At 43.0% G+C, this 27,149-nt stretch overlaps 1 protein-coding gene across 9 annotated transcripts; it reads left to right on the forward strand.

Annotated features, from left to right (window-relative positions):
* The first annotated feature begins 5,867 nt into the window (after positions 1-5,867).
* On the forward strand, positions 5,868-25,942 carry OAT (ornithine aminotransferase). 9 transcript variants are annotated; one of them, XM_070275928.1, is made up of 12 exons: positions 5,939-6,061; positions 11,189-11,275; positions 12,596-12,765; positions 13,391-13,618; positions 16,674-16,898; positions 16,999-17,094; positions 19,415-19,542; positions 20,172-20,294; positions 20,992-21,120; positions 22,154-22,267; positions 23,028-23,172; positions 24,861-25,942. In XM_070275928.1, exons 4-12 carry the CDS (start codon positions 13,420-13,422, stop codon positions 25,019-25,021), a joined length of 1,320 nt encoding a protein of 439 aa, XP_070132029.1. In that variant the 5' UTR covers positions 5,939-6,061; positions 11,189-11,275; positions 12,596-12,765; positions 13,391-13,419; the 3' UTR covers positions 25,022-25,942. The 9 variants fall into 9 exon arrangements, with proteins under 9 accessions (XP_023493339.1, XP_023493364.1, XP_070132029.1 ...); XM_070275937.1 differs by having other exon boundaries at positions 5,957-6,061; positions 11,189-11,227; XM_070275932.1 differs by having other exon boundaries at positions 5,969-6,061; positions 11,192-11,275.
* Positions 25,943-27,149: the final 1,207 nt, after the last annotated feature.

Raw genomic sequence — 27,149 nt, forward strand, 5'->3', positions numbered from 1 at the left:
CTTTGACTCAGCAATCCCGCCTCTAGGACTTTATCCTAGAGATATACCTTCATGAAATGTCAGAGATGAGGTGATCTGTAGTGACACTGTTTACAACAGTGAGAGATTGGAAATAATCCAAGGGTCCAGCAATATGGGGCTATTAATGCAGCTATAAACAAAAGAATGAGGGCAATCTCTCCAATCGACACGGAGAGAGCACCAGGACACATTAAGAAGCACGGTACAAAGAGCGCAAATAACCTGCTATCTCGGGTGTTATAAAGTGGAGAAAATAATGACATGTATTGGTATTTGCTTCTATTTGCATGAAGAGTGATCAGAAGGATAAACAAGAAGCTCAGATAAAGGGCTGGACGGGGCTGGGGCAGGAGGAAGACTTCTCAGGGCGACTTTTTAATTTGTGTTGGTTTGTAAATGAAGCAAATGTATTAACTATTTACAAAACAAAAAGAAGTGATTGGGAGAGAAAATGTCAGAGAGGAAAGTAGTTCTATAGAGTTATCAAAAAAAAAAAAGAAAGGAAAAAAGAGCTAGATACTTGCTATAATGTGAAGGCTTTCAAAGTTGCTTCTAGTATCAACCGTGGAAAGTTAAGGAGAGAATTGAACCTGTCTTTCGACAGTCTGCCCGGTGAAGCATGGGGTTACCTCCCTGGATTTATCTCAGCTTCCTTTAGAAAATTAACAGACATGGGAAGCGGTTACCAAAGCTTGTCTAATGATCAGAAGAAGGCCAGCTCAGAGTGAAGCTCCTAACGTGTAACCTGGCCCACCGGGGCTTCCCAAACTCCATTTTACAGGATGGGTGAGTGAGCGGGTCTTGGGTCACCCAGCTAAGGAGCGGTAGAGTTGGCATTGAATTCTAGATTGTCTGACTCCAAAGCCTGCATCTTAGCCAGTATCGGCTGGGATGCTAGGTGCTCTGGAGCCGGCTAACAGGTTTGTTAGAGCATTGTGTCAGACTCACTCCTCCGCAGGCGGGAGCTACAATTTCTTCAGTCCCCTCATTCTCTCAGAGCTCAGCCAGGGGCTTTGTGAGTTAGGAGGCACTGCATACATAGTTCAAAATTAAATTAAAAATGGGGAGACTAGTGTAGCGGAGATCTTCTGGTGCTTGAATCTATATCCAAACTAATGCAGACGTCAGAAAACAAAAGTAAATTAGTTCAATGAGTGGAATAAGTTAAACTTGAGGTGGCAGGGAAGAATATAATTTCTCACCCCTAATTTAAGGGTTTAATCCATCTTCATCACTAAACTCCTTCGAGGGGAGAATCCAAATCAGAAGAAATGAGAAGGACCATGTGCCATTATTAACGATGTGACAGCCACAAATGCACAGCCTACTAGTTACTCGAATATCAGGCTGGCAGCGCTGTCTGTCACTCAACTTTCTAAAATGATGAGCCCTCTTGGCAAAATTCTGAGCAGAACACACTTACTGTCTTCAATAAAGATGAAATGATTTATAATACCATGTTATAATATATTTATTTAATAGCATTTAACGGAAATTTCAAAAATCTTAAAACTACCTTTAAGTCAACAATATCAAGAGAAAAGTTGGAATTGTTTTTAATTAATAAGTTATTTAAAAAAAATTTTTTTTTACTGTAGTCCAACTGAAATGAGTCAGAATTAAAGCTCTCCAGAGAAAAGTTATAAAAGTTATCCCAAGTTTTGGCACTCAGAGTTAGCCTTCATAGAATCAATAAAAAAAATCATTGCAAAATACACTGAGGTTTTTAGTACCTGAATAGATAAGGATGTAAATATTTAACTAGTACTTGAGGTTTCTCATATTTTATTTTCTAATTAAGGAGCGATGCAAATATTTTCCAAATAAATGCTACTGCTAACTCACTACTTAAACTTTTGCCAGAAAATTTCACTTTTACCTTTTTTGTTGCTAGTTGAAATTCTTTTTTCTGATTAAGTGTCTGAAGCATGGAACATGATGGTGTGGAACACCTGGCTTCTTGGCTGCCCCATTGTCTATTTCGTAACACTGGCTGGGGCCCTTTGCCTTGGAATCTTGGATGTCTCTGTCTTTAAAAGTGTAAGATTAGGTCTTTAAAGCTCTTCAGCTCTAAAATCTATTCTGCACTTACAGCTCTAGTTCATATGTTCAAAATAACATATTCATTATCTTTCAGTATTGAGAATTAGCTGACTTTTCGGGTCCACGAGCCAAATCTCTCTTTGAATATTTGCCATCGAGCTGAATTACACCTTCACCTTAGAGCTGGCCTGGTGCGTAGTGGTTGGGTTTGCGTCCTCTGCTTCAGCGGCCTGGGGTTCGTGGGTTTGGATCTTGGGCGGACCTGCACACTGCTTCTTGGGCCATGCTGTGGTGGCATCCCACATTCAAAAACAGAGGAAGGTTGGCACAGATATTGGCTAAGCAACAATCTTCCTCAAGCAAAAAGAGGAAGATTGGCAACAGATGTTAGCTCAGGGCCAGTCTTCCTCACCAAAAAAAACCCTGAAAAACAAATGAGAAAACCCACTTTCACCTCTAGCTCTTGGAGCCAAATTGGCCTGGTTTGCCTCCATCTCTCTTCTGGTATTTTCTGCTCTCTTTTTCTACTCAGCTTTCCAGGCACACAATGTCCTCCACCTACAGTCGACAACTCCCAAGAACCTCCCCTTCTGGACCCAGCTCTGTTCCAGATCTCATCCCCCATGCTAAGAATTGGTCTATCCCCTTCCGTCTAGCACATAACTTTATAAACTTACTAGGACTTTAAGGAGCATGGAAACGGGTTCTGGGAGGCTGTAAAAATCCTGCAAGACAGGATTTACCTTCAAGAACTTAGAGTCTGGTTGGGAAGATAAGACTTAGATAGACCCGGAGATGTGGAGTAAGTTAGTCAATGGCCACAGGCAGTACTGTGACAAGTGGACAGGCAGAGCTAAGGGAGAGGGGGACGTGGGGAGTCAGGGAAGGTGTGTGGGGGGGGAACAGGAGCTGCAGCTGGAGTTCTTGGGCGGAGTTCAGCTATGAGGGAGAGAAAGCAAGTACTCTTGGCAGGCACATCCTCGTATGAGAGTCAATATTTTCACTGCAAAATTTCTGAATCTCTGCCCATCGTCTCCATTTCAGACTTCAATTCAGAACTTCTACCAGCTTCCCCTCTCCTACGCTCATCACCACTTTGCTTCACTCACTCCTGCCAGATCCCTGCCATTCTGGACTTTAAAGAGGTTTACTCTCCTCCAGATATAAACGCCCTCCCCGGCTCAGGGCAGTGGCCCCAGGAGGAAAGAGTTATGTATGTCACCGAGTCTTTTGTTGGAAGACATCTTTTTAGAGTGATCATAATCTGGAGCAAAAAAAAAAACTTCTCCTGCTGGATAAAAATCACCAAACACTTATTTTCTGAGTCTCTTTACCAGACTTTCTCCTTGGCTGTCAGCTTGGATTTTCCTTTTTAATCACTGCAAACCAAGGATATGTAGGCTATACTGATAATGAGTTGGACACTGTGGGAAGAAATGAAAAGCAAGAGGCTTGTGTAACCCATAACTTGTTTTTCTGGTCCTGGAATAATTGAGAGTTGACTGTATAAGGAAATTAAGAATTCTTTCCTTTTTTATGTAGTTGCAGCTTTTTTAGATGATCACAGTTGCAAGATTTCAGTTCATACCCATTGAAGGAGCATTTCCTGAACTCCTCCCTCCTTAGTAAAGAGACCCACATGCTCTTGCCTGGTGTGAAACCCCTTGTAGTGTCAGGCACGTGGGCACACAAGGGACATTTGTCGAACGTATGAATGAAATTAATTTAGGTGTTGGATATCTGCTACAGAGTCAGTCTTTATATCTTCCAGTTTTATGGTTCTCGTATGGTTAATTACTTGAATCTATGAATGGTTTTAGAGGATCAAAAATCTTTCTAATGTATGCTCTGTCCTTACATCTTTCCAGACTGAACAAATAAAATGCATACAATAGAACAGCTCTGTTTCTTGGTTGAAAACAAGCTGCTTTCAAGTCCAGGTCTCCAAGGCCACATTAAGCTGAAAAACAGCTGCTAATAGAGAAACCATAAAATATTATCATGCTCTCTGTACCTATTGTGTTTTTCTGATAAGAGAGAAGAGATAAAACCTAGACATTCTCAGCAGTTTCTCGAATATGAGAATTTTTTTCATTAAAGAGCACGTTATCTGTGAGTCCAAAGGGACTGCAAAATATTGTGATGTTTCACTCGGATTTTGGGTGTCATGTTCCCCTTCACGAACTCAGAAGCACCTGCTCCTACTTGTCAAGGCATACCGGGGATTCCTGGGCTCAGTCAGAGTTCCAAGAGCTGGGCTGGGCCCCACACACCTGCCCAGGTTGGTAGAGCAGGACGTTGGAGAAATCTTCTTCTCTGATCCCTTGGGCAGAACGACCCAGCTTCCAAGAAATTAATCACTCTGTATCAGGGGTGTGGAGGGCCAGCAAAAAAATAAAAGGCAAAGTCCTACTCTGCATGAGAGGGCACGGCCACAACCGTCCGAGTGAGTGGCCTTGGTCTAGGGCAGATGCAATCAAGGAGGACTGAATCCCTTTTGGCGTCTTGCTCCGGACAGACACCTGCAGACATGGGCTCTGCTGTTCACAGCTCTGCCTCTGCGCCCACCCCATTTTCCAGGCACTGCCATATAGCTTTCTACTTAGCTAAGACTTATCTTAGCTGGCTATGTGTGTTGAATGTCTGCCATTTGCCCTCCCACAGAATCTGCTCTCCCGCCTTCCCCACCCTGGCTGTGTCCCAGGAGGCTGACTTGCAGGGGCTGCCTTAAATGGCTCCCTAGGTCTCTGGGTTCCTAGTGGGTTGGGCTTATTGGAGAACTCTGGCAGGAGATGAGAGGTCAGAATGCTTACCACCCCGCTTCCTCCCTGTGAGCTCTCTCATGACCATGGCCCAGGCACGTGGCTTCTCCCTTCTTTCTCACTCTAGGTTCAGGAAACCACTCCCTTTAGGCCTAGGATTGACAATGGCTCTCCCTGGTGCACTAGCCGCGGGTTACTTCTCCACCCCTTGTGGTTTATCTGTCCACACTTAAGCAATTCCTTTAAACAAATACACCTCAAATTTCCAGACTTGTGCTGGCTGGGCCCTTGACCACCACAGGTGACCTGCAGTCCTCTGTCCCTGCAGCTCTGCGACTGCTGTCAGAGCAGGGTGGTGGTACACAGGGCTGGGCTGCTCCTCACCCTGGGATAACCCCCCGTAAGTCTCTTCCCCTCTCCCAGGCTCTGTTTCCTAGTATACAACAAAAATGGTGTAGACTAAATCATGCCCCAGTCCCTTCCAATTCGAACAGGAGGTTATCCCGGACCATCATTTTGAGTTTTGAGTTTTATGTCGGGTTGCGGAGGGCGCCGTAGACAAACTTCACTGAGTGCGTTGCAGTTGTGTAAGTATCCATCAGCACCACGAGGACGTGGGCAGCGCGTTTTCCAGCTGCAGTGAGGACGTCTGGGGGTGGACTCAGAAGTGCCACAGCGTTGCTGCACACCAGGGTTCAGGGGCGTGGGGCCCGGAGCTGCGTCTGGGGCGAGGCTGGGTCGGCGCCCACGTACGGCTCTGCGAGGCCAGGGGCGGGGAGCACTGCAGGGGAGCGCTGGGTTGGATGTCGAGCCCGCTGTCCGGGGGGGCCCAGGAAACGCCGCGAGCCCAAGGGGGCCCAATCGACGTTTCATCCCTTCGGGTCTCGTTTTCTTGTCAGTAAAGGGAGGGCAGTGAGCGACCGAGGGAAAGGCACTGGCCAGGTGGGCGCCCGAGCGCAGGGCCCGGGCGGCGGCCCCCAGCAGCCCCGCCCAGCAGGCGCCAGCGCGGCTCGAACTCTGGGCCCTGGCGGGGTCCGCTACGCGCGGCTGCGGGGCGGGCGGCAGAGGGCGGGCCACGGCGATTGGTGCCCAGCCCTCCGCCGCCAGCCAATGGGCGGCAAGGGCGTCTTGCGGGGCGGGGCGGAAGCCGCGCCTTAAGCTCCGTGACGCGCGGTCACTGCCGCTATCTCTCAGACGGCGCCGCGTGTCCCCGCTGGTGTCGGAGGCGCTGCCGGGTATCCGCGTCGGCGCGGCGGGGCGGGGGCTCGGGCGGGGCCGGGGCGCCGCCGACAGCGGCCGGCGAGGCGGGCGGCTCCGGGAGGGGCTCCGGGGAGCGGGCTGAGGGGCGCGCTGGGCCTCGGCGGGCGGGTGGGCTGTGCCTCCGCGGCCCGGGGAGGTGGCCGGCGGCGGGTCCCGCGGGCCGGCGCGCAGCCGCGGCGGGCAGGGGCGCGGCGCATCCCGGTCCGCAGCGCCGGGGGGGCGGGGCGGCGGGAGGCAGAGCGAGGCTGTGGATGTGGCAGCACTACCTGCCAGAGCTGGCGGCGCCGGGCGGGGCCCTCGGCGCGCGGCCCGTGGGGGCCGGCCCGCAGTCCTCCCGGCCCGCAGCCCCCGCGCCGCGGCCCCGAGCGCCTCGCGCGCGCCTCCGCGTGTCCGGGAAGGAGGAGTTTGGGGCGCCGGCGCCTGGGGTTCCTGAGGTCCGCAAGGAGCGTGCACTGTGGATGCGGGGAGCTGCTCAGTGAACGGTGGCTTTTGTTACAGGGCGGGGGGCGCCTATGGAGACTCCGGGGAGGGGGTCCGAGTGCCCCTGGGCAGCTCCTGGGCCCTGCAGCCAACCTGCCCATCTCTCCCCTCCCCCAATCTCTCTCTTTCCACGCCGTCCCCCCTCCCCCCCGCCTTTGTCCAAATAAAAAATTAGGGAAGTAGAGCCTTACCTTACAGTAAGGTGCAGGTTAATTTGACGATGTCAGGGGATTGGGGCCAACAGGGCTTTCAGCGCTAAGACTTCATCCTTAGCGTTCCTTTGCAATATGCTGAGCATCAGTCAATTCTGGTTGAATTCATTGGGACACTTGTTCTCGGTGACCTTCGGTGTCCTCCGTTTGTCACTCTCTCTCTTACCTTCTTGGCGTTCCTTTTTACCTCTGATAAGGGGAAAAAGGAGTGACTTTAGAATGAAGTGGCTTTACCTTAAGAAACTACTAATCTCTGGTTTCTCATTTCTGAATCTCTTCTTTGGAATTGTAAGAGTTCCTGTGGGTAATGTAGATCTCCCAGTTTGAACCCGGAACTTGTTCTTTAGGTATGTAATCCAAGTTCTTTACTTAGCCACTTGAAACACACAGTAGACTTCTTTCATTAGAATATCCTGGTTCCATCTTCAGAGAATCTAGCTCCTGACTATGGAAAAGATCCAAGTATGAAAGTGGAATCTTTTAATAAAAACAAAATTTAAATAAAACTCATTGTTTTGAGTTTACAGATTTTCGTGGTGTTCAAGGTTAATTTTGCATCCTGAAAAAATTCAGTATAACTTTAAATAGTAAAAGTTCTTGAAAAGGCGTTTTTTTCCCCCTCAGAGAGGCTATCTTTTTTTTTCTTTGGTTTTTCAAAGACTGGCATCTGCGTTAACAACTGTTGCCAATCTTTTTTTTCTGCTTTTTCTCCCGAAATCACCCCAGTATATAGTTGTACATATTTTTTTAGTTGTGGGTCCTTCTAGTTGTGGCATGTGGGACACCGCCTCAACGTGGCCTGATGAGCGCCCAGGATCCCAACCCTCAAAACCCTGGGCCTCCGAAGCTGAGGGCGTGAACTTACCACTGGGCCTGGGCCAGCCCCAGAGAGGCTGTCTTAAGTGTATTTCCCCTTATGGTCTGCCTTTATTACAGTTACTTGTGTCCATATTTTCTGCCCTTTACTGAGTTCTTGGAGATGGGCTAAATCTCATATGTTTTAAAATAGTGATGGACCAAATTTGGAGCTGTGTGGAGGGTGTGGTGTAGCCGAGCCAGTCCTTTTCCAATAGTAATGCTTCAGGTGTTTGCCAGTGACGCACTTGAGTTGAATTTTAGCCAGATTACGTAAAAAAGAAAGCCAAAAAACTTTTGTGGGCAGAACTTTTAAAAATGGACTGTATTTGTGAATGGTTACCTCCAGAAAAGTAAATATTTGACAAATATAGTAAAACCAGATTTACTCCTCAAGTGGAATATTTTAAGTGGCTTTTTGATGAATTTGCACTGGTTTTTCTTTTAGAGTGATTTTAAAAACTAGTATTTCATAGTGTACACTACATTAACTCTTAAAAATGCAGCCTTTTATGGAAATTCTATTTTAGGTATGTTCTCATGTAGACAGGATGGATTAGACAGGAGGGAATAAAAGTAGCTTGAAGAACTTTGTTCATTATGTGGATTACTGAAAACATTCAGTGTTAAATTTTTTGCTGTCAATAGCAACGTATGCCCTTCTCCGGGACCTGAGTGTGGGCCTGGCTTACATGTAGGACAGCAGCCTGGAATGGTCACAGATAGTATACAGGTTATTGGACTCTTGAAGGCTGTTAAATCTAATGGTGTGAACTCTCCATGGAAAGAGTGGTTCCTCCTGGTGACGTCTGAGAGAATGTTAGCCTCTGGAGCTAGACTCAACTCCATCAGGGATTGGGGACTTAATCTTCTCCCTGGATGGACTTGCTGACTTTCTGTTGCTGCCTTGACTCCTTCAGGAGTTCTAAGTGTATTTAGGAATAACCTTGTTTATGCAAAGTCAATTTTAAAACACACTTACTGTCCTTTTAAGGAGCCTAGTAGGATTCTGGTAGGGGGACAGGCATGAAAACAAGTGTCCTGAAGGGTTAGGACCTGTGACGTGAGTCTGTGCAACGTTCCTGGGAGTCTTCAGGAGGGTCTTATGTGGTAAATTCTATAGGGAAGTGTGGAAAAAAAGCTAATGTGTGTAGTATTTATACACAGAAAAAAAAAAGTTGATGGTTATCTCCTAAATATGGAATTGCAGCTAATTTTCTTGTCTGTGTTTGTAATTTTTTATCACTAGAAAACTTTTTTTTCTTTTAAGAAAAAACCTCCAGTTTAAAAAAGAAACCATGATACTGTTGATTTTTATATGGCAGAAATTGGCTAACTCTATTATGAATTTACAGGAGGAAGGGAACTAATTGAGTAGCCGTGTTGTGCTAGCTTTGGCCCTTATCATTATCTCTTAATCCTCCTTGATGACCTTGAATGGCTTCGACCTCATTTTACAAATGGTGAAATGGAAGCTCAAAAACATCCTCTTGAGAGCCCCAGCCAGAATTTAAATGCTAGTCTGCAAACTCTGTGGACTTTTCATTCTTCTCTCCTGGTTTTCCAAGGCTTTTTGGAAAAGGGAATTATTGATGTTGGCTATTTTTAAGCCCATCTTAATTCTGTTCTAATATTTCTTGTGTAGTGCCAAGCACAGTAACTTGAACACAGAAGCTTCTTTAACAGAAAAGTGCTTACAGGATTCTAGTACGTGTCAGCAGGCAACCGGCCACCGCGGACTTCTCCCAGTAGGATTAATTATCCAGAGTTGGTCTTTAAAAACCTTAAGGATGAGAATTAGTGATGTTTTGAATGTGACTATTTTGTCAGTAAGCTGTAGTTATCTTTAATAAGACGGCCTGAAGGCTGCAGATAAATGGATATTTTCTCCCATTTCTGTTGCAAATTAGTTGAGCAAATAACTTCTTGTATAAAATGAGAATGTTGAAAATAGATAACGTCAAAGATTCCTTTCACTTGCAATATTGTTTTAGACTGGTAATTAACTTAAAAGATACTAGTTAGAGAGTTTTTAGTGCTTTTTTTGTTTTTAGTCCCTCTCTGCCTGGTTCTAGTGAATTCGCAGACCTGCAGACCTTGATAGCAAAATCATCTTAGAGAATAGTTTTTATTTTAGAATTTGACCATGTCCCTTGTGTTTCTTTTAACCACAACCGGTTTTCTCAAGCTTGTCAAACCGTTTCTTTTTCTTAGTTTTGTTTTGTTTGTTGCCTAAGCTTTCTCTTTGTCTAATGTGACAACCTAGGCAGACACTGTTTCTTTCTCTTTTTTTGAAGAAGACTGGCCCTGAGCTAACATGTGTTGCCAGTCTTCCTCTTTTTGCTTGAGGAGGTTTATCGCTGAACTAACATCTGTGGCAATCTTCCTCCATTTCATGTGGGATGCTGCCACAGCGTGGCCTGATGAGCAGTGCTAGGTCCCTGTCTGGGATCTGAACCTGCAAACCCACGGCTGCCGAAGCAGAGTGCGTGAACTTGACCACTATGCTACATTTCATTTCATTTTTAATAATTTTTTAAATAACTTTTTTCCTGATTATAAATGTAATTCATGGTCATTAGTAAATGTGGGAAGTACAGAATAGTAGAAATATAACCACAGTGAACTTATTTGTGCCTTTCTGTATACTTTTTCCTTTTATTTTTTTCAGAGTTGAACATTCTGCATATATCATTTTGTTTTCTTCACTTAAACATCCTAAAACGTCTCTCCATGTCACTAAAAACTGTAATTATTTTAAATGGCAACATGTTACTATGGATGTGATTATTTTGAACTGTTCATGTTGTTGAACAACTTTCATGCATGAATGTTTCTCCCCATTCCCGAGTGTTTCTTTAGGATAGACTCTTGAGAGTGAAATTACTGGTCTAAGAGTACAAACATTTCTAAGGCTTTTATTGTGGCTACAAGGTTTTTCAGAAAGTGTTTCAGTTTAGAGTAAAACTAAGGAGTGCCATGTTTTATTGCTAATTTGATCAAGGCAAAAATTAATGTGTGGTTTTAATTTTAGTTGGTCAAATACAGCCTTAATTCTTAATAGAACATAAAGAGCCAGAGAAATAAAGTTAAAATCAATGTTTTAGACTTAGCAGTAGTATTTTGGGGAGATTCTGTCTAGTACTAGATGTTTTTGCTAGCAGCTATCTTCAGTCTAATGATTCTCATGCACCTTTTTTTTTTTTGGAGGAAGATTAGCCCTCAGCTAACTACTGCCAGTCTTCCTCTTTTTGCTGAGGAAGCCTGGCTCTGAGCTAACATCCGTGGCCATCTTCCTCTAGTTTATACGTGGGACGCCTACCACAGCATGGCTGCCAAGCAGTGCCATGTCCGCACCCGGGATCCGAACCAGCGAACCCCGGGCCCCCGAGAAGCGGAACGTGCGAACTTAACCGCTGCGCCACCGGGCCGGCCCCTCTCATGCACCTTTTTAAATTGTTGATACATACATCCTTGAAATAAAATCTGGTGAACGTTAGGGACCTTTTCCTTAGAAAAACACACTTATACATACAATTCTGCATTTTATTTCAGTAGCTATTGGACCCTCTGAAGACTGTCCCTGGATCTCAGGTTAGAAATCTGTATTCTATTTGGAACCGTGGGAAGAACGGATAGCTGGTGAGTCTTGACAAACCAGAGTGCTGGGTTTTGTTTAGTAATTGCAAATTCCTGAGCATACTGGATTTGCTGGGTCGTGCCAAATTGAAAGGGAAGTAAGCCAAGCTCCAAGTATTAAGTTTTGCTAATTTGGCAGCTCAGAGTGAGTGCTGGAAGATTATGCATAGTTTGACTTGTTGATAGAGTTCTGTTGAAACATGAACTCACTAGTCTTTTTAAAAAAATAAGTGTAGACATACTAAGTATACCTAGTTGTTGGCAATTTTCTATTAATCTTGAATTTGTCTTTTAAAAAAACACTCCCTCCCTCTATGATTGCTATGCATTTTCTCCAATTGCCTTTTTATTCTTAACTTGTTTTATAGCTTAGTCTTTACTTCATGGGTTATCATGCCTATTAATGTAGCGATTGGATACAAAACCGTAAGGGAGGCACTGTGGAGGGGCCAGCTGTAGGGCTGGTAGTGACAGGATAAGAGAAGCTGAGACTCTGACATATACACACTGCAAGTAAATGCCGATTTGCTCAGTGATGTTTAGGTTTTATTACTAAAATTCTTAGCTTATGGTACTTTGATGTTCTCTAGTTCCTAATTACCTTTTTTTCTTTTAAACAGTTGCTTTTGTGTTGCAGTTTTTTTGGGATTAGTTTTATAGAAATAACCATCCTAGCAGAGTAGACTCTTTCTTTTGGGAATTGCCTGTTTTCATTTCGTATATGTGTGTGTAATATATAGTTTATTTAACTTATAAAATTATATAACATATACCATGTGTAATATATACATGTTTTGCTCTGGTGAACTTATTGTAAAAGCTCTTCAGAGGCTATTCATTATAGATTACAAAACATGTTTTTCCTGGTCTTTTTGCCTTTCGCCTTTGTTTATGATAATTTTGACCTCCAGAAGTTTTAGATATTTGTGGCTAAATAATAGATTTTACCTTTTGTAGTTTCTATTTTCGGTGTTATACTTAGAAAGCCCTTCCCATCCCCCAAGAAATCACTTTTTCCTCTCCCCACGTGCTCTTTTTCCTTTAGGATGGTCCCTGTTATCTTTGTTTTTATTGAAGTATAATTGACACACAATTTTATGTTGATTTCAGGTGTACAGCATAGTGATTCGACGTTTATGTACCTTACTAAATGATCACCCTAATATCTTTGTAGAAACCAAATTCTGTAGTTTCTTCCCTCCTCACACACAGGGAGAGGGTGATGTGCAGAGTGGTTCTCAGTGCCTCTGTCCCGTCCCCGTGACCACTCTTGGCAGGCTGCCCCTCTCATTTGTCTCCTTTCCTCCCATCTCTGCCCTACAGTCCTGGCTGTCTGAGGTCTCGCACTCCTGCTAAATGCCTGTCGGGTGGTTGCTCAGTCTACAGGGCCAGGTGCCAACTCTTTAGTCCTCTGCTCTTCAGCCTTGCCTCACCCCCCAGATTGAGTTCCCTGTCCTTGGTGGGCTGTCGGCACTGAGGACTTAACACAAAGAGTGAGTGCGTGTGTGTGTTTGTTATAAAACGGTCAAGCGTGCAGAGGAGGGTAAGGGAAGAGTCAAAGCCCCTGGCCTCCGATCCATGGTTTCCTCGTTTTCCTCACGTGCTCTCTTGGACTTCTAGCCTGTAGCACTTTGTGCACATCCTGCCGTAGCACTTGTCAGGTCTTACTGTAAATGTTGACATGCTTGTTCCCTTTTTTGGCCTTCAAGCCTCCCAAAGGCAAGGGCTAGGTCTCAGTTCTCGTTTTCATGATTCTTCATCAGACTATGGTAAATGCTCAACACGTATGTAATGATTTGACATACATCACTCTGGGAGGAGTCTTACTCTTTTTTTTTTTTTTTTGAGGAAGATTAGCCCTGAGCTAACTACTACCAGTCCTCCTCTTTTTGCTGAGGCAGCTTGGCCCTGAGCTAACATCCATGCCCACCTTCCTCTACTTTATATGTGGGAGGCCTACCTCAGTATGGCATGCCAAGCAGTGCCATGTCCACACCCGGGATCCTAACCGGCGAACCCTGGGCCACCGAGAAGCGGAACGTGCGCACTTAACTGCTGCGCCACCGGGCCGGCCCCAGAAGAGTCTTACTCTTAATGCCTGCTCTTCTCTTTGGACAGGTTGGTGATATTCCTACTTGAAGGACGCGATGTTTTCCAAACTAGCACATTTGCAGACTGTTGCCCTGCTTCGTCGTGGAGTTCATTCTTCAGTGGCTTCTGCTACATCTGTTGCAACTAAAAAAACGGTCCAAGGCCCTCCATCCTCTGATTACATTTTTGAACGGGAATCTAAATATGGTGCCCACAACTACCATCCTTTACCTGTAGCCCTGGAGAGAGGAAAAGGTACATTTTGAATTAATCTAATCACCCCTCCCTGCTTTTTCGGCTTGAAACCTTTTGTAAAAATTGCTTTTATGTTTTCTCAGTATACATTTTTCCAGATGCACTTAATTTCTATATTGCAGACACGGTTAATTCAACATTTATTGAGTGCCTAGCTCTTGCTCTTAGGTGCTCTGGGGAATACAAAGATGAACTCATTTCAGACTTTGTCATGCTAGACCTTGCCAGGAGGGATGTAAGATACATAAGTAAAGTGCTATAATATTGCTATGCTTTTTTTCCTTTATTTTGGCATAATTTTAAATTTAAGGAAAGATAAATTGGAAGAGTAGTACAAAGAATTTTCTTTTGTTCTTCACCCATATTTCCCAAGTGCTAACATTTTACCACATTTGCTTTATCTTCTTTCTCTCTCCACACACGTACACATGCCACACATACACAGCACGCACGTGCACACACACATACACACACACACAGAATCACTACATTTTCTTCCTGAACCCTTTAAGAGGAAGTTGCAGACATGCTGCCTCTTTACCCCTAAATACTTAGTGTGTCTTTCCTGAAACACACGGACTTGCCCTTCTGTAACAACAGTGTGATTATCAAAATCAGGAAATTAGCATTGACACAGCACTGTTATCTAATCTACGGCCCTGATCCACATTTCATCTTTGTCCTGTAAAGCAGAAGAAAATCTCAGATCATGGGTTGCATTCAGTTTTCAGGTCTGTTTAGTTTTCTTTAGTCCAGAACAATTCATCAGTCTCTGTCTTCTTGACCTAATATTTTTGAAGAGTATGGGCCAATCATTTTGTGGAATGAACCTCAGTTTGGGGTTGTCTGGTAAGGTACTGTCTGCCAGGCTTCTCCACAGCAAAGTTTTTATTCTTCCCTTTTAAATATCTTGTGGGGTCATGGTCTGAGACTGCAAATACCCTGTTACTCATCAAACTTACTCACACTTGTAGCATCCATTAGCGATTCTTTCCTGAATAAGTGGTTACTGATAGTTGCCAAATGGTGATTCAATCTACATTTTGAAATAACAGCCTTAACCAAATAAAACCTAAGTATATTACTTAGCTTTGGGCCAGAAGATGATGTGTAAGGTATTAAACATTTTTGTCATTTACTTGTATTTTATTTGGGGCCAGTAGTGTCATACAGATAAATCTCCTTTTGAACAAAGGAAAATCTAGATTTATATATTACAAATTTGGAAACAGTTTGGTTTGCAAAAATATTCTTCACTTATAGCAGCAGAGCATGGACTCGGGCATCTGACTGCCTGGGTTCGGGTCCTGGTTCCATGAGTGCCAGCCTGGGCATGTTATGAATCTAAGCATCTGTTTCCTTATCTCTGTACTGCAGGGATGGTAGCACTCTCACAGGGAGCTTTTGATGAGAAGAGGTACAAAAGCACCTAAGACAGTGAGTTAGGCACATGGTAAAGGTTAGGTGTCAAGCCTCCCACTACATTTTAACATCTATAGTCAACTTTTAAAGAAAATTGTTGTAAATGTACATAACATAAAATTTACCATTTTAACCATTCAGTTCAGTGGCATTAAGTATATTTACATGTTGTACAACACTTCTAGCTCGTTCCAGAACTTCTTTATTACCCCAAAAGAAACCTCATACTCATTAAATAGTCACTCTCCATTCCCCCCTCCTCCTAGAGCCTGGTAGCCGCTAATCTACTTTCTGTCTCTATGGATTTGCCTATTCTAGATATTTCATATAAATGGAATCAGACAATATGTGGCCCTTTGTGTCTGGCTTCTTTCACTTAGCATGTTTTCAAGGTGCATCCATATTGTAGCATGTGTTCATACTTTCTTGCTTTTTATGGTTGAGTAATATTCTAGTGTATGTATAGACCGAATTTTGTTTATCCATTCATCAGTTGATGGACATTTGGGTTGTTTGCACCTTTTGGCTATTGTGCGTAGTACTGCTATGAGGATTCATGTTCAAATTTTTATTTGAACAACTATCTTGCACTCCTTTTGGGTATATACTTAGGGGTGGGATTACTGGGTCATGTGGTAATTTTATGTTTAATTTTTTAAGGAGCTGCCAAACTGTTTTCCACAGCCGCTATACCATTTTACCTTCTCCCTATCAATATACGAGAACTCCAGTTTTTCTACATCCTTATTAATGCTTGTTTTCTTTTTTTAAAAAAAAATTATAACCATCCTCGTGGGTGTGAGATGTTATCGTTGTAGTTTTGATTTGCATTTCTCTAATGACTGATGATGTTGAGCATCCTCTCATGTACTTGTTGGTCATTTGCGTATCTCCTTTGGAGAACTGTCCATTCAAGTTCTTGCTCTTGTTTTTTTATTTTGAGGAAGATTACCCCTAAGCTAACATCTGCCACCAATCCTCCTCTTTTTGCTCAGGAAGACTGGCTCTGAGCTAACATCCGTGCCCATCTTCCTCTACTTTATCTGTGGGACGCCTGCCACAGCATGGCTTGCCAAGCGGTGCCATGTCCACACCCGGGATCCGAACCGGTGAACCCTGGGCCGCCGAAGTGGAACGTGCGAACTTAACTGCTGTGCCACCGGGCCAGCCCCTTGTTCTCGCCCATTTTTTAATTGGATTATGTGTCTTTTTGTTGTTGAGTTGTAAGAATTCTGGTTACTAGATCCTTATCAGATAGATTTATGATTTGGAAATTTTTTTTCCATTCTGCTGATTATTATAGTCAACTAATTATAGTCTCTTGCAATGTATAACTTCTGCCTTTAAATTCCACACTCCAGTTTGCTAGAATTAAAGGTTTCACTCCACAGTTTATAAAATCTTTTCATGTTATACTGTTCTTGTTAAATGTGTAATTTGAAGCTGGCCAGATAAAATATAATTCCTTATAAACCAGAGTTTATTATGCTTGAGCTAAAACATGTCTTAAACCACAATTCTGTATTAAATAAGAGTTCCTGTGTAGGTATTCATAGGGCTTGCTAGGTGTCTTAATCTTTGAACTTTATGTAATTTAGTAATTTTCTAAAACGATTTTCCTTATATGTTATAGGTATTTACGTATGGGATGTAGAAGGCAGAAAATATTTTGACTTCCTGAGTTCTTACAGTGCTGTCAACCAAGGGCATTGTCATCCGAAGATTGTGAATGCTCTGAAAACTCAGGCGGACAAACTGACGTTAACATCTAGGGCTTTCTATAATAATGTGCTCGGTGAATACGAAGAGTTTGTTACGAAACTGTTCAACTACCATAAAGTTCTCCCTATGAATACAGGTAAAATGTTTCCTTTTTTTGTTAAATAGCTAAGAATATGATCTTATTATTTTCTGATAACTTAAAACATTTTTAAAACTGAAATGTTTTCTCTTGGTAGGAGTGGAGGCTGGAGAAACCGCTTGCAAACTTGCTCGTAAATGGGGATATACCGTCAAGGGTATCCCGAAATACAAAGCAAAGATGGTTTTTGTAGGTATGTGAAATTCAACATGATTTAAACATACAATGTTGCTTGCCACTTTAATTTACCTATTGTGTATTTCTAATGTGTTCGCCTCATACATATTTGCCAAGTGTTTCATAAAATTAATGAGGGATTTCCTTTGCTTGGGTTTATTTCCAAGTATTTATATATAAGATTTTTCTCTCCTAAATAGCTCCCTACTCCTCCTTCCCTAAAATGAGTTACTGTATGATTTATTTCCCATTCACTTATCCAGTTTTTTTAATAGTAGTTTTCTGGGTAATTAGATGGTCTTACTGGTGGAGGATTTTTGTTAGGTCGTTGAGGTTGGGTTATGTTAGAGTGAAGTCATGTCCTAGGTGTGATGGGAAGTTTGAATCTTAATGTTTGATGTATTGTATCGTGTTCTTAGAAGCTGTTGGAAGAGGAGGGCTGGGTTTGCCCTTGGATGTATTTCTGGGGATGGTTGAGAGGAATGACTTGAATACTGATTAGGGAGACTGAAACTCAATTGAGATGATAGAATCTGACTTTTGGAATCTTTATAATGCTGTTCAATTGATAGGTTCTGACTGTTTTTTAAAGCTTTGATTTTAATTTTTAAAAACATAAAGTATGTATGAATTTGTCACTGCACACAGTCAAAATTCATTGTTGTGATAGTTGAAATCATTAAATATTCTGCCTTGTGAGTAATACAGTTAAATTATAAACCCCACTACATAATAGAATCCAGATTTCAACTGAGAGGCCATAGTTGGTATTTGGGGGTGATAGATTAGTATTCCCAAAAAAGAAATCTTTGCACAGCTCTGTGACCTGCCATTTTGGAATCTTCTGCCTTACTTGCTGGATAACATAACTGTTTCGTAAACAAAAATGGCATTTCCAGTGATTTTAATTCTCACAGACTGTATCCAGTCTCTTTCATACTAGGAAAGGGTGCAAAGGTGTTTTCACCTGAGTACTGAGAGAAGCTGGTGAGTCTGGGGTAGAGAGACAGAGAAGACTGTCCCCAGCTGTAAGTCCCTTATTCCTGCAGGGTAAGCTACGGAGGATGAGACCCCTGAGGCTGGAGGGAGCAGAGCAAATAGGCTCATGGTGTCATTGGTGCATTTTCTCTTAAACATGCCTGGTCAAAATCAGTATGCTGTTGCTTGTGGACAAGTAAAGTGGGGATTGCTCACAGGTTAGAGAGGCTTTGCAAGAGTGGTATTTAGAGATGCTGTGAAGCCACAGTACAATAATTCAGTACTGGGTTCATTGAGTTGGTGCTGCCGGAGGTGGTGGGAAGATGTTAAAAAAATAAAGCGTAGGCGAACCCCCAACCTCTCTATTATCCTGCATGTTTCTTCCTGTCCTTGAATTGAACCCAGCTGGAAGGATCTCGTTTGTGCCCTTTACTGGTTTATGGTGTTTTCTTCCCTGCCAGAATCCAGGTTCCTTGAGGGCAGAGTGCCTGCCAGTTGTCATCACTTTTCCATCCCCGACACAGAATAGTGCCTAACAGTTAGGAGGTCCTCAATCCAACTCATTAATTCAATAAGTTAATGAGTAAAGAATGTTCCTGAATAAAGGCAAATGTCTGTCATTTAGCCATAAAAGATTATAATACTAGGGAAGGCAAAACTGAAAGTGTTTGGATTACCTGAGGATATTTTCTCCAAAAGAAATGTAAAATTCGTCCTGTAGGGTAGTTAGCCTGTAGTATTGGATTTTTAAAAGGAAAACTGCTGATTCTCTGTGAAGGATATTATCTTTCTCATATCACTATCATAAATGCACCATCTCTAGAAAAGCATGTGTCGAACGCCTCAGCTGTTAGGGGTCGGGATTGTTGGAAGAAAAGATAAGTATCTATCCTCAGGGCCATATATTACAGTCAGAGGTTCAGCAGACAAGTGCCTGAAATAGTAATTGCAAGGCCAGACCTTAGTGGTCATATGAACCATGGTGTTTAATATCAGACTTTGTTTTAACAAGTGGAGGCTCGCTGGAGGCTCTCTAAAGCAAACCCGTGGTATTTTAAAAATTAAACTTCCTGGAACCAGCCCTGTGGTGTAGTGGTTAAGTTTGTGCGCTCTGCTTCCGCAGCCTGGGGTTTGCAGGTTTGGATCCCGGGTGTGGACCTACACACTGCTGATCAAGCCACGCTGTGGTGACATCCCACATACAAAATAGGAAGACTGGCACAGATGTGAGCTCAGGGACAATCTTCCTCACCAAAAAAACCAAAAACCAAAAAACTTCCTAAGGTATTTTTGGGGGACAATGCTTATTAAATTTGGAGGTTTGTTTGGAATAATCGCTGTTTATTTCTCACTTCTAGCTGGAAATTTTTGGGGTAGAACATTGTCTGCTGTTTCCAGTTCCACAGACCCAACCAGTTACGATGGTTTCGGACCATTTATGCCAGGTTTTGAAATCATTCCATATAACGATCTGCCTGCTCTTGAGGTACTCACTGACGTTGTGATGTTTTAGCTCAAAGTCTATAGAAATTAAATTTGCTAAATGTATGAATTAAAAATAGACAATATGTGCCTGTAATGAAGATCTGTCTTAAGTTAGGCTGAGAAGATTTCAGACTTGCTCTCTGTAATGGTCAGTTAGTTTCCAGCACGGCACAGTCAGGTTCCATGGTGTAATCCTGATGACCAGCCAGTCACTTGAGATTTGCGTCCTGCAGAAGTATTAACTCAGATATTGCTTGTTCAATTACTCTCCTAAACAAAATCACTCAGTTTTCAGCCAGCTTTTTAAAATCACGTAGTAGAGGACATGTAAAATAAAAAGATTCACATAAAATGGCTTTTAAAAAGGGCATTTTCTTTAGTTTTTCTTTGCGGTACATTTGACTATATGTTAGAAAATGCAGGCTAGAGGAGGTTAAAGCTGAAGTATTTGGAGCTTCTGGTAATCGCGTGTCAGTCAGAAGTGTTATACTTTGAAGTCAGAGTATAAATTAGTGAGAACTTGATTTGCATACTTATTCTTAACAGGAAAATATATGCAGTGTATGAGATTGCAGATTTCCAAGTAGGTTAGAAAGGAAGTTACTAAAATGTGTTCATATTTTTTTGTAGCGTGCTCTTCAGGATCCAAATGTTGCCGCATTCATGGTAGAACCAATTCAGGGTGAAGCTGGTGTTGTTGTTCCGGATCTAGGCTACCTAACAGGCGTGCGAGAACTCTGCACCAGGCACCAGGTTGTCCCTGTTCCCACCCGCCTGCATCCTTTAGGGTTTGGCTGGTAGGATAAATGAAAAGATTACATCACCTTTCCACTAGAGGGAGACGTCATCCTGAGAGCTTCAGAACTTTCTAGTGCTCTCTATCAGCAGTCTGCACGGAGGCCAGGTTTTTACTGGCTCTGGAGCCTGGCCAGACCCTGGCCCTGGCCAAGCTGTGGACTGCCCGGCCCTCCCTCCCTGTGCTTCCTTCCCCTCCTCCCCGGCAGCCTGGGCTGCGATCCTTCCTGGACCCCTTGTTGTATCCCTCTGCTCCGACATTTAAGCTCTCTGCTCCTCTTCCCACCAAGCTAGTAAATATTTAATAAGAAATAAATATTTAATAAATGTTTATGGAATAAATAAGTGAATTAATTTGTTCCCAGAGAGTAGTTATCTCCAAAACCCCCCACAAAACCCTCACTTAGCACGAGTGCCTTTCCACTACGTAGAACAGTGCAGAGTGGGCCTCTGGGGAGAGTGGCCGACACAGGAAGTAATTGGTGTGTCTACAGGATTTTCATAGAATTCTGTTGAAGTTGTGTAGGTTGCTAAAATGTTTTCACAAATGCGAAGGAATCTCAGAATGACAGATTTGTTTGGGGAAAGGTAAAATAGAGGTCCTTCTTTTCCCGGTGGAAACGAAAATAATAATAATTATGTTATTTTCCAATAGGTTCTGTTTATTGCTGATGAAATACAGACGGGATTGGCCAGAACTGGTAGATGGCTGGCTGTTGATCATGAAAACGTCAGACCTGATATAGTCCTTCTTGGAAAGGCACTTTCTGGTGGCTTATACCCTGTGAGTTCTGTTCCCTACTCCCCTGAAATGTATCCTTAAGATATTTTTACGTCAGCTGATTTTGACAATAATATTTTCCAATGGTTTGGTTTTATTTACTGTGCTCTAGGTCACCTGAAATATATATAATGAAAACATTTCAGAGTTCCCTAGGGTGATCTGCTTAGTAAATGTTAACTGAAGAGTTGAGCAGGCATTAGAATCTGCCACAACATTTGCTTCGGACTGGAATGGAAACATTTACCCCCTAAGTACTCCTGTAGGCCTCCACGTTTTTTCCATTGTTCAGAAACACAGCATTACTAATTTAAAACCATGAATGATTCAAGTATAGATTGGGAAAAGTTAATGTTTGTAGTTCTGTTCTTGAGCTTGCTGTTCAGAGGTAGTGCTGGTGCTGGATTAGAGGGCTCTGATGTATTAAAGTGTGGAATGCTGTTTTCTAAGCAGTTAAACAAAGCATTTCACCTTGAAAGTGGAAAGAATTCTAAATTCCATCATTGCAGAAATAGCTTTTGTCTTAATTCAAAAATGCTCTTGTTCTGTGCCATTGAAGTATGCCTGATGCACTTGTACTCTTGGGGTGTTCCTCAGTTTGTCACTGTTAGTTAAGATGGCAGATGTGTAGCTCTTGTTTGTTGAAGCTTTATGTCAAATGTAATATCAGCTTCATATATATTTGTGTTCCTGGTGTGCTAAACATAAGAGTAGTTAGTTTGAGCCAGCCCTGATGGCCTTGTGGTTAAAGTTTAGAGCACTCTGCTTTGGCCGCCCAGGTTTGGTTCCCCAGCACAGAACCACACCACTCATCAGTCAGTAGCCATGTGGTGGTAGCGGCTTACATAGAAGAACTAGAAGGACTTACAAGTATAATACACATCTATGTTCTGGGGCTTTGTGGAGGGAGGAAAAAAAAAGAGAGAGAGGAAGATTGGAACAGATGTTAGCTCAGGGCAAATCTTTCCCAGCAAAAAAAAAAAAAAAGAATAGTCTGAGACATGACTTGGTTAGCACTGACTTCTCTGTCTTTCAGGTATCTGCGGTGTTGTGTGATGATGAAATAATGCTGACCATTAAACCAGGGGAGCATGGGTCAACATACGGTGGCAATCCTCTCGGCTGCCGAGTGGCCATTGCAGCCCTTGAGGTAAAAACTGATGCAGCCATGTGGTACCCATTCCTCTAGGTGGCGTTGAAGTGACTTTTAAGTCCGAGCCATAGGTGTAAGGAGAAATGTAATAAGATTGGCAAGCATGTGGAGCATGGAGTCTGGAGGAAAGGTTTTAGGGACAAGGCAGTCTCAAACAGTGACTTAGCCTTGGCCAGATAGACAGGAATCCTCTGGAGGCTTCCCAGGTCCCAGGTGGCTTAGGGCCTTGGGGCCATAGCCCTGGCTGGCCCTCGCAGAGCTCACTGTGTGACCGAGCCTGGCCTGTCGGGCCTCTGCTGTAGCACACATGGCTTTTTCTTTTAAAATGTGGATTTGAACATTTTTAGACTTATTCCTTAAGTGTCTGCCAAAGGCATAGAATTATTATGTAATCTCTAAAGATGGACTTTTTAGGGAGGGAAGGAAACTCTGTTGCAGTTTAAAAATTAAAATATATTTAGTTCTTTGATTTATTCAACTAATAAGAAAATATACCAGTTGTATTAAATTTTAATTCCTGTTTGCCATCACATCTGACTGATGATGGATTTGTGACTAGAGCAAGGTTCTGTCTGAGCTGGTGTACATTTAATGCGAAGTTAAACTGGGAGAGGCTTAGAGAAATAGAAACGGACGTGAAGTCACTCTCGTCGGCATCTGATCGTGTGCTTCCTTCCCTTACAGTTCACGTTCCCTTCCCAAGAACAACATCAAAAAAGGCAATCTCAACATTTGTGTAATTTCTCCTTAAACATAGGTCTTGGAAGAAGAAAACCTTGTTGAAAATGCAGAGAAAATGGGTACCGTCTTGAGAAATGAACTCATGAAGCTACCTTCTGATATTGTCACTGCCGTAAGAGGGAAAGGATTATTAAATGCTATTGTTATCAGAGAAACCAAAGGTACGGAGACACAACATTTTACTCAAAATATTGTTTTTATAGGGGTTGGCCCTGTGGCCGAGTGGCTAAGTTCGAGCGCTCCGCTGCAGGCAGCCCAGTGTTTTGTTGGTTCGAATCCTGGGCACGGACATGGCACTGCTCATCAAACCACGCTGAGGCAGCGTCCCACATGCCACAACTAGAAGGACCCACAATGAAGAATATACAACTATGTACCGGGGGGCTTTGGGGAGAAAAAGGAAAAAAAAAAAAAAAATCTTTAAAAAAAAAAAATATTGTTTTTATAGGAAGACCTGAACACCATTGGTGCTTTATCTGGTTGTCGGGTTCCTCTGTTCCAGACTGTTGACTGACCTCCTATTGACCGAGTCTTTTAGGCAGAGTATCATCTGATTTATATTAATGGTCTTAAAAAGATAGCTCTTTCCTGCGCAAAGGCACATTCAACTAATTTGCTCCATTTTTGTTCCTTTCAGTCATTTGTTATCCTGCCTGAGGTTGGTTATGCAGCACTGGGCGAAGTCAGGGTTTTTCTGTTAGTGAGTCTGCACAGAGCACTCTCCCTTTGTTTCCTCTTCCCGGTGCTTTCCCACCTCACTTTAGTACTTTGCATATCTGTAGAGGCGGCAGGAGCAGCAGTAACAAGATGATACTCTGCCTAAAAGACTCGGTCAATAGGAGGTCAGTCAACAGTCTAGAACAGAGGAACCCAAAGACCAGTTGGTCATAGAAATAACCACAGCTGCCACTTAATCGAGTGTTTGATGTTTTAGTGCGTCGTTTGTAAGCCTTGAGGGTTCCTTGCTGGATTTTCTTGCGATAATCCTTTTAAAGCAGTGATTCCATCCTTGGCTGCACTTTAGAATCACCTGGGGAGCTTTTTAAAAAATTAGTCTGAGCCTGTCCTTGCTCGGAGATTCTGATTTGATGGGTCTGGGGTGGAGCCCCAGCATCAGCAGGGGCCCTTTTGGTGATTCCAATGTGCAGCCAGGGTGGAGAATCATGCTGTAAAATAATGAGAGTCTAGGTCCACGAGCTCAGGAGGCAAATCCATGTTAGGAATGTGTTGCGTTTGCTGAGTGGTGAATATTGCTCATTCTCTGCCAGTTAATTATCTGTATCATACCCAAATTCTTTTTGCCTTGGTTCCTCATGTAATTAATACAGCAGCCTCAGCACATAATTTTTTTGCTTGGTCTTTCTCATTTATGAAAAACTAATAAAAACCATATGTCTGATCATACCATTCCAACCTAGTTAGGCACTTGCTGCAAAGTACTTCCTTTTTTTTTTTTTTATTTTAAAGATTTTATTTTTTTCCTTTTTCTCCCCAAAGCCCCCCGGTACATAGTTGTATGTTCTTTGCTGTGGGTCCTCTAGTTGTGGCATGTGGGACACTGCCTCAGTGTGGTTTGATGGGCAGTGCCACGTCCGCGCCCAGGATTCGAACCAATGAAACACTGGGCTCCCTGCAGCGGAGCACGCGAACTTAACTACTTGGCCACGGGGCCAGCCCTAAAGTACTTTCATTTTTAATAAGAACAAACAGCAAGCTTGCAGCCCGAGCTGCCTGTCTCAAGTTGGTACTGGGAATTCTGTTTGGCCAGGCTGCCCGTGCCCATGCACACTGTAGAGGAGTGTTTAAACATTTATCTTTGATCAGTGCATGTTTGGCCATCTTTCTTTAGATTATGATGCTTGGAAGGTGTGTCTGCGACTTCGAGATAATGGACTTCTAGCCAAGCCAACACACGGTGACATCATCAGGCTTGCACCTCCGCTCGTGATCAAGGAAGATGAGATTCGGGAGTCCGTGGAAATCATTAACAAGACCATCTTGTCCTTCTGAGTGTGGTGGCTGTTCTCACTGGTTCCTGGGAACCCGCTGGAGAAAGGCGGTTTGTTGATGTCTTGTAAAGCCCCTGCATTTCTCCCTTAATGCAGGCACATTCCACTCCCCTGTCTTAAAGAACATTTTTTTTAATATATATATTTTTCAGTTCATGCATAATAGAATGACATTTATAAACGTGCAGTTTGCTGTGTAGCGTAACTATAAGAGAATGTAATGGCATCTATATTTGATTAAGTGTTTTTGTGTGCCTGCGTGCTTTCTAAGGTGAAATATACATCTGTGTATATCGACAGCCTTTTAATCAAGACCTTCAGTATCATTTACATACGTTTGTATAACTTCCTTGCTGGTATAAATGTTTTGTATTTCAAAAAGTTATATGTGGTATTATATAGAAGACTTGCTTAACCTTATAAAGTTAAATCATAATCATTGAATTTTAGGAAAGATTAATGGTTAGCTTATATAAAATACTAGATTTAAGTAAACTTCATATTGGCCCAGACCAGGATATATTCTATGAAGGTCATTATTTTGAATTAAGAATTCATGTTTAATATTTCCGAATTAGTTTTAAGTCTTTGATTAATTTGTAAAAGGTTTATTTTCAGTTTTTCTTTAAATTTAAAATAAAGCTTATATTTACAATGTCTATTTTGTGATCAGTATACCATTACTGCAGTATTATCAATGACCTAATGTTTTAAAGCTCTTTGAGAATGTTCTTACCTTTCTTTGTTTCATCTGTTTTCTAAGGGCATTCAGATTCTTTGATAATCTCTGGAAAAACAGAAATTATAAAAAGAAAGTCTCTTATAATAATACTGCCTTCTCCCATTTCAAAATAATTGCTTTTTTCCCTTGTGTATACTAGTATTTACCATTTTTATTAAAGTATCCTTATTATGCATGGTATTTTGCAATTTTCTGAGGGTTTTTTTTTTTTTTTGCCCGAACAGAGCATTTTGGATGCTTTTCTATGTCAGTAATTGTAAGTTTATTTCATTCTCTAACGATGATAGTATTTCATCATACCTGGATACATTATAATTTCCTGCTGGGGGACATTTGGGCTGTTTCCAGTTTTTCACTCTTTAAACAAAGCTTGTTGTGACCACTTTGGTTGTGTCTGTACAGTTGTGTTTCTGTGGAGCGGGTCCCCAGATGTGGACTGCTGTGTCACAGGGCAGGAATGTTTGAATTTAACAGTGCCCGTTGCTCCCTGCCACCCCGCGTTCTAATGAGTTACCTCTTAGCAGCGTGGGAGTGGATGACTAGACGTGTGAGCTGCTACAGGAGGGTCTGCTCACACCATCGTGGCAGTGCTTACTGGGCTGCGTGCATGTTTCTGATCGAAAGGTCGCAGGGGCCAGACAGATCTAAGTCTTTATGAGACCCATGGCAAGCTGGAGTGTGAAGTCTGTCCTAAAACACTGAGAGGCTGCCAGTTCTCCACCCCAGGTTTGGACTACAGAATGGGGTATTCCCGGTGCTGGTCCCAGTCTCTCAGCCTGACCGCGAAACCTGCTGGAGCCCCCCGCTTGGGAACCCCAGATAGCCTGCGGCTGCACATTAGAATCACTGGGGCTGTGCAGGCCTTACCCAGAACGGCATCTCGGGTGGCACCAGGCATCGGTACCCTTAAAGCTCCACAGGTGATTCCGGTGCGCAGTCAAGGTTGAGAACCTGTCTTGGGAATCTTACTAAACTGCAGATTCTGGTTCAGTGAGTGTCTGTGGGGCTGGAGGGTACCTGAGATTCTACATCTCCAGCAACCTCCGAGTCCTGCTGATGCTGCCTTCAGGCGAAAGATCGGTGTCTGCAGTCAGCGAGTCTCAGCCATCAGAGAAGCCCTAAAGGCTTGGTGAATTTAACAAATCAGCAAGCCTCTCAAATTGTTTAAAGGCTTTGACAGCTTGAGAATGGCCCTGCAGGAGAAAGCTGAGGAGCCTGTAGAGAAGACTAGAACCTGGGGTGGAGGAAGACAGGCAATGACAGTGGAGAGTGGGATTCCCAGCAGGGAAGTGGGGAAGCCATGGGGTTGCTGAAGGGTGGAGTGATGCATGGAGGAGAGACGATCTCACAGCTGTTAGGAAAGCCCACTAGGGTGAGTGCTGTGGAC

Source organism: Equus caballus, chromosome 1, assembly GCF_041296265.1.
Source record: "Equus caballus isolate H_3958 breed thoroughbred chromosome 1, TB-T2T, whole genome shotgun sequence".
In the NCBI taxonomy this organism is placed as follows: domain Eukaryota; kingdom Metazoa; phylum Chordata; class Mammalia; order Perissodactyla; family Equidae; genus Equus; species Equus caballus.